The 8,326-nt window shown below is 39.6% G+C and overlaps 1 protein-coding gene across 1 annotated transcript; it reads left to right on the top strand.

The window, feature by feature from the left end:
- Positions 1-1,002: 1,002 nt before the first annotated feature.
- Positions 1,003-1,806, top strand: LOC311247752 (serine/arginine-rich splicing factor 4-like; the record flags this gene model as incomplete). The annotated part of the gene is made up of 1 exon (XM_084338755.1): positions 1,003-1,806. The coding sequence occupies one exon, from the start codon at positions 1,003-1,005 to the stop codon at positions 1,804-1,806; it is 804 nt and encodes a 267-aa protein (XP_084194881.1).
- Positions 1,807-8,326: the final 6,520 nt, after the last annotated feature.

Here is an 8,326-nt window from a genome sequence, read left to right as displayed (position 1 = left end):
ACTTCAGAAAACATATGAAATAATATGAAATGAAAGACGGTGTGTAATCATCAATTAAACCGAAATACAAAACAACGGTTCATACCTGTTAGCAAACCAAAACAGCACACAAGATGGCGTGAGCTACCGTCATTGCCAGGTGTAGTCCACCTGTTATTGTTAACAGAATACGAGTTAGTACACGACGGTACTTTTGCTGTTTGACACAGGACGAATTAATGTCATCACACACGTGACGATTTCAGCACCAAAACCAAAACATAAATCAATATTACAATGTATACATAGCAATTCAACCAATTATTAGTCAACCGAAAGTGCATACCTCTGCTCTTCTCGAGTCACATTCAAAGAGGCAGTTCACTTCCTTCGCCGTTTCTCCTACCGGCGAACCGGCCAAACCATTATTTACATTATTTAAAGTACACCAAATACTCAACTAAAAAGATGACCTATAAACTCTAAACCCATCATTAAAGACCAAATGGGATCTCGTTTGGAGAATCAGTAACTCAATATAAAGAAATTAATATAATCTAATAACCAAGACACCCCTCCAAAACATTAAAGTGAGCTCGGTCCACTTTGCTCCTTCAAAATAAGAGTGTTTCATTTAAGATGAAGATAAAAGTTTCTGTCTATAATCTAGCATAACAACCTGTAAAGTGTCACAAAACAAATGACACATTTTGAAATAGACATCCTGAGTCGTTCCAATACAGCCCTATATACCTATTTTTCACATGTAATCATATGCTTTATTTTTCAATTATTCAATTAACAATGGACAAAGACCTCACAGGATGGCAGAGTGGGTGTGAAGTGTCACAAAACAAGCGACACTTTTGGACAATGACATCCTGAGTCGTTCCTATGTGACCAGTATAATCTTTAAACTGAACTCTGGAGGATAGCTGGCTCTACTTATAAAAAATGGAAATGAGCCTTTAATATCTGCAGACAAGGTCCCGGGTGTCTGTGAGAAGGGAGGAACCCTGAGGAATGTGGGCCTCTGGAAGATGGGAGAGAGAGAGCTGTAAGAGCTTAACCCTAACACACAAGCCAGGGATATGTCGCGGGTTACGGGTATATATTGGAAGATTGAGCTATCGAGCTAGAGAAAAGGACGTCGAGAAGTTCTTCAAGGGTTACGGGAAGATACTCGAAGTTGACCTGAAAAATGGGTATGGGTTTGTTGAGTTTGATGACCCGCGTGATGCCGATGATGCGGTGTATGACCTGACTGGGAAAGACCTGTGTGGGGAGAGAGTTATTGTGGAGCACACCAAGGGCCCTCGCAGGGATGGCAGCTATGGAGGTGGTGGTGGTGGCGGCGGCGGAAGGAGTGGATATGGGCGCGGCGGAAGAGATCGATATGGCCCACCTGCGCGCACAGATTATCGACTCATTGTTGAGAATCTTTCCAGCCGATGCAGTTGGCAAGACTTGAAGGACTACATGAGGCAGGCGGGCGAGGTGACGTACGCCGACACCAACAAGGGCCGTAGGAATGAGGGGGTGATAGAGTTCCGGCTGTACTCTGACATGAAGAGAGCCCTGGAGAAGCTGGACGGCACAGAGGTCAACGGCAGGAAGATCCGTCTCATCGAGGATCGTCCCGGTGCCAGACGGAGCCGCCGTTCCTACTCTCGCAGCCGCTCCAGGTCTCTCTCCAGGAGCCGCAGATCTCGCAAGAGCCGCAGCCGCAGTGAAAGCAGCAGTCGCAGCCGCTCCCGCTCCAGGGCGGGTTCCCGCTCCCGTAGCAAGAAGAACAACAAGGGAAAAGGGACTTTCTGTTACTGTTAGATAACAGTAACAGAAATATCATATTTCAAAGAAGGAGGAGTTCATAACGAATTATGTACTGTATGTTGGTTTGCTAAACTAAATGACGATCCTGTGACATCAATGTTCTTCGACCAATCAGGAATATGGTATAATGTCAAATAAAAGAGACTGTTGCGGAGGCAAGAGCCAGACTTTTTTGAGAGATTTTGAGGAGAGGACTGAAACCTGATATATAGTAAGCTGAAAAACCTGTGTACTTTTATAAATGAAACTGAACCCTTAAATGTAATTTTCTACTGTTAAAAAATAAAAACAATCCTCTTTTGGAAACCACGTTTTGCTTCTATTTTTCCCAAAAAGACGGGTAAGGATGGAGATGTATTTTTGCATTGTAACTTTACCAGTAATAATAATAATAATAATAATAATAATGATAATGTGCACCAATGTGCCTGTATTGTGCCTAATATATGATATAAAAAAGAACTTTTTCCCCAGACGGAGGAGGAGGAGAAAGGTGGGTTCGGCAAGCCTGGTTTTATCAAGTAATGCCATATAGTGATAAGATGTGTAAGTGGCTTTATCCCTAGCTATAATGGGGATATAACTATAACTATAGGCTTTATCCCTACGGAGTAAAAGGAGACTTATGATTATGCATTAAGGACTAAAGGTGCATTCTGTATAATGGGATTATCAAGTAAAGCCATATAATGATAATACGTGTACATAGGATAGGGAAAATGGACCTCATCTAAAGTAAAGAGAGTCCTTCCCAGTGCAAATAGAATAAAAAATATACCCTGCAACTCCATTTAATCAACTGTATTTACTGGAGGGGACGGGGGGTTCCTGTGTGTGAGCCGAGGTCTGCTGAGTTTAAGCCCTGAACGTTATAGACAAATTGGGTCCTAGAGGTCACACGCTTCGCGGGACGCTGCTTGAAGCTGGGATTCGGACTAAAGAGTTATGGGATAATCAATCTGACCTCGGTTTACGACCGGTGCTCAACACAACCTCACTCTGCTACACACTGAATCAGAAGATGGACAAGACCACACAGTCTAAAAGTAACAAACCAAAGTCCATAAAAGTACTCAAAGGTTTATGCAAAGAAAGTGGCCTAGTTGATGTGTGGCGTGAACTAAATCCAAAGGTTAAAGACTACACTTACTATTCAAACGCCAATGTCTCATATTCTAGGATTGATTACTTTTTGATCTACTCAAGACATCTGCACATGGTAAAAAACTGTTGTATCAATCCAATCACACTATCAGACCATGCGAGAATTGACTTGACCGTTCGTCTGGATGGAGAAAAGTTCACTCGTAGGCAATGGAAATGCAATACCTCACTGCTGAGGGATGAAACATTTAGATCAAAAATGAAGGTATGGATTAAAAATTACATAGATGAAAACAATGATCCTAGCATGGACCCAAACATAATCTGGGAAGCTGCAAAAGCCACTTTAAGAGGACTATTATCTCATACACATCATTTAGTAAAAGGGAAGAAATCGCACACACAAAAGAACTAGAAAAAGAAATTGAAAGATGCAAAGCCCTCCATAAAGTTGCAGCAACAGAAGACAACTGGAAACATTTAGTAACTGCCAGAGCCAAATTAAATATCAAGACTACAAATATAATCATGCAACAAATGAATCAGGTTAGACAAAAACACTATGAATTTGGCAACAAACCCAGTAAACTATTAGCCCATCAACTAAAGAAAGAACAAGCCGAAAGGACTATAAAAGCAATTCGGTTCAAGGGCAACATCACACATCATCCAAAAGAAATCAATCAGGCATTCCAGGAGTATTACAATATACTATACAAATCTCAAAGTAATTACACACAGGAGGAACTGGATAGATTCTTAGAAGGTATCAAAATGCCAAAGCTCTCAGAATCAGATCAAGAGAGTCTTAATGCACCCTTTACCGAACAAGAAATACTAGCAACAATTAATTCAATGCCTATAGACAAAAGTCCAGGACCAGATGGCTTCCCGGCACAGCTATATAAGTGTCGTATTCGATTAAATAGAATAATCTTCAAGATGAGGAGATAACGTTTATATGTTTATTCAAAGGTAAGCATCGTTCAGCATGAGTGTAACTCCATTCACGGCTGGCAGCCAACTGCCTGTGAGGACCCCTGGTCAGGTATACATAAGCAAGGTGCGCCTGGCGCGCCTGTCGTAAATGATATATTCACAGCATGAATAATATAGTAAAGATATATTCAAAGCATGAATATTACAATAAGGAGTACTGGAATGACTTGAAACCCATTTTTATGGGAATGATTAACAACTTTGGACGCAATAAGGCACTTCCTCAAACAATGAGCTTGGCAAACATCACAGTACTGCCTAAAAGTGGTAAGGATCCATTAGACTGTTCATCATACAGACCCATAAGTCTTTTAGATCATGATTATAAGACTATCACCAAAGCATTAGCGGAAATACTTGAAACCATCACGCCGAAATTGGTAAACCCAGATCAGGCTGGATTTGTTAAGGGAAGATATGCTACCGATAACATCAGAAGGTTATTAAATATAACCAATCATTTGAATCTAAAACAGAGGCCCTCTCTACTCCTATCTCTGGATGCAGAGAAGGCTTTTGACAGAGTTGAGTGGAACTTTCTCTTCAACGTGTTGCAAAAACTTAATATAGGGTCAAATTTTATCCAGTGGATTAAAGCAATTTATCAAACTCCAAAAGCAGCAGTTATTACTAATGGCAATACATCTGATCCGTTTCTCTTAAACGTCATCAGGATGAATATCCTTCCGAGATTGAACTTTCTCTTTCAAACTGTACCCTGCTACCTATCTATAACATATTTTAACATATTGAATAAACGTATCTCAAAATGTATTTGGTCCAATAAAAAACCAAGGATTAAATTACTGACTCTTATGAAACCTGAGTCCATGGGTGGTCTAGGTCTTCCCAATCTCCAACACTACTGGTCAGCCCAACTTCGAACTATAGTATCATGGTCATTGGGAGGACCAGACTCACACTGGATACAGATAGAAGCGGGAGAGGTTGATCCTTTACCTCTAAACTCTCTTATTTTTATAAAGAATTTTGATCAAATAGAAAATATAAAGCAATATTTCACGGTTGTGAATACCCTATCTGCATGGAAAGATTGCTCGAAAAAGTTTGGCATAACTAAATGTTTATTCACCTATTCATCAAAACCCTGACCTAAAAAAAATATTTTCATTCAACTGATATAAACAAGTGGAGACACTTGGGGGTAACTCAACTTAAAGACCTTTTTCATAAAAACTGGAAATTAAAAGCATTTCAGGAGATAAGAGAAGAATATAACATTCCTAACTCAGACTTCCTAAAATATATGCAAATTCAAAGCACTTTAAGTTCACTTACTAAAGAAAACAAGTTAAGCTTTGAAATGACAGAATTGGAAGAAAAACTAACTACCTCATCCACAATTAAAGGTAAAATCAGTGAACTATATGGAGGGCTCTATTAAGATGCTGGGAGACGGACCTGGCAAAGAAATTTGAAGAAAACAATTGGCAAGATATCTGTGATCGAACTTTCTTTCTCTTTACAAGCAATAAGATCAAAGAAAGTAATTTCAAATGTATTCATAAATTCTACCTTACTCCTGTAAAAATGCACAAAATCTCGAAAGAAAACTCACCAAAACCCCTTTGCACTCAGCATATTTTCCCCCCTGGAGGCGGGGCAGGTCAGAACACGTCTGAACGTCATCCCCTCGCGAGATTGATTGAAAATATTATTAACAGAGCGGGCACGTTCGAATCCTCTATTAGTGTATCTAACATTTAGCACTTTAATAGCAACTTATTTTCGCCGGCGGGACATTTACTGAGGACCAGCAGAGCACACCACTGTGGATATTATGATTTAACAAATCTATCTGGCAAGAGGAGGACCACATTATTGACCAGGTAAGCACTGAGCAGCCTGACTAAGGACTAACTAACGTTATCAGGCAAGCTTGTAGACCCTTTCATGACTGAAATGCAAGCCAGGGGCTGGAATACGCAGTCACTTATTCCTCGTAGTAGCCAGGTTAATGTGCACCATCAAGCACTGCTTAAAAGCTAGCGGTGGGTCCAAAATATATCGGATATAAATGTCAAAGGTACCCAGCGTTCCATTAGGGTTTCACACACAGATGCGGCGGGGTTTGAAAGCTCGGCGTTGCTAATAAACATTTTAAATCATTTTTATAAACGAGTAAAACTGAGGCTGAAATGGCTGCTTCCTCATTTTACAGTAGGAGCGCTCTGATGGCTGGGCGCGCCACGCAACAGACACGTAAATGAATGAATGAAAACTTTATTTAACAGATTGCAGAATGGGTACAATACAGTACGGCTCAATACACACAATTGTTAAGGGGATGCAGACCAGAGAAATACGTTTGTCTTGTCTTGTTTGTCTAGACTCTAGACGTCATATTCTCTCCCGGCCGTATGTATATTTCTCTCCCACCCCCTCCTAATGTACAGTCTCCTCCCCATCATATACTCTTGTCAGGATCTATGGGTAACAGTACTGTATATTTGAATATCGTATATGTCACAAATGTAACCATACTAAATACCTGTATGTCATGTATGTCCCTATGCCATAAATGTCATGATGTCTTGTATGTCATAAATGTCACTATGAATTGAAAATGGGGGACCCTGATGTAAACAAGACAAACGTCTTTCTCTGGTCTGCATCCCCTTAACAATTGTGTGTATTGAGCCGTACTGTATTGTACCCATTCTGCAATCTGTTAAATAAATAAAAATAAAGTTTGACTGGCCGCCGAGCCATACTGTAGTGTACATGGTGACTGCTTGACTTAAAAAAAATATATATATATTAATAAAAATATTTAATAATTTTTTTTTTTATTCATTTTTTTTGGCTTCCCCTTTTATTTTACCCACGCGACGCCACTGCTTACTTACTAAATATGTCATGGAGTTGGAATTTGAGTTATCACCATGTGTCTATCTATTAAATAATATAACAAACTGCCACTTAGACCAAAAGAAATGCAGACTGTTGGTATACATAACATATTTTGCAAAGAAATGTATACTTCTTCTATGGAAAAATGAAATCTCACCAACATTCAATATGTTCATAGAACAAATATCTCAGTTTCTTCCCTTAGAAAAGATAACGCTTGAAAAGCACAACCAGGGTCACTTATTTCAAGACCTTTGGAATCCACTCTATACTCAACTGGAAACTCATAATGTAGTCCTATAAATGTGTCGTATCTAATATAACAGACGTGGAGTTTTAGCAGATTAGATGAGCTGATCTGTTGAGGCTCTTTGTCTGCGTGTAAGTGCCTGGTTGCCTGCGCATGGCTGTCAAACCCTGCCCCCACGGGGTCGGGTCTGGGAACGGGAGCTGAACACGCAGCGGCCCGGACCCTTCTCTGTCGGAGTGGCCATCGATAAGCAGGTGTGAGCAACTGGGTGCTATAAACTGTCACTGTTTACAATACCGACATTTGCACTTTTATTCCTTATTACTTATTTACTTATGATTTACCTACTGTCCTTTTATTTTATTTTATTTTATTTTATTTTATTATTATTGTTATTTTTTGTTGTTTATTTGTGTGTATGTGTGCCTGTAAGTGGGCAAGTGTGTGTGTGTGTATGCCTGTATGCGCGTGTGTGCGCGTGTACGTGTGTGTATGTCCCAGTGTGTGTGAGTGTGAGTGAGGGATGGGAGAATGGATTGAGAGGGGAGCACAAGGAAAATTGTTCAAAATTGTTCATGAGAGTGACACTGAACATTCTGTAGATCTGTCGATTGAATGTGAAACCTCATGAAAAATAAAAAGATTTAAAACAAAACGATGATTAAAGGGATGGAAAAAGCTTTTAAAATGATGTACTACAACAGTTAACACTAAATTATATTTCTATGTATTTCTGCACACTGTTACACAATAAATCGTTCCTCCACCAGTCGATGGCGCTGTTGGACAAATCAACATCGCTTCTCTCTCCAGTCTGTATCCTTCACAGTTGGCTTTCAGCAGAGTGTGAATTATTTACCTGGCCTGTATAATATAATAATGTAATAATGTAACCTAATACACTTTTACTAGGTGACTAACTCAAATATGCCACCAGAAAAAAAGAGGAAAATGGACATACGGAGGTTTTTTAGTCAAAGGGCAGCAGAGACAAGTGATACAGGGACACAGGTAAGGTCTTAAAATGGCTTAGTGATTATAACAGTGCAGTTCAGCATTCAGTAACCCATACTTTTTGTGAACGTGCTTTTGATACTACATTGAGTACATTCTGTTGAACACACACCTCAAAACCGTACCTAAGGAAAATTGGCTCAATTGCAAGAAAAATAATAGACAGTTATGATATTACATTCTGCTCAGCATAATTTGTATGCTAAATATTGTGGTTCCCTGTTTTAGTCTGTTGACACATTTCTATACTAAATGCTTTTGTAGTCCTGTGTC

The sequence above is a fragment of the Notolepis coatsorum genome (genome assembly GCF_963971535.1).
Source record: "Notolepis coatsorum genome assembly, contig: SCAFFOLD_219, whole genome shotgun sequence".
Taxonomy (NCBI): domain Eukaryota; kingdom Metazoa; phylum Chordata; class Actinopteri; order Aulopiformes; family Paralepididae; genus Notolepis; species Notolepis coatsorum.
This window is presented reverse-complemented; position numbering and strand designations above follow the sequence as displayed.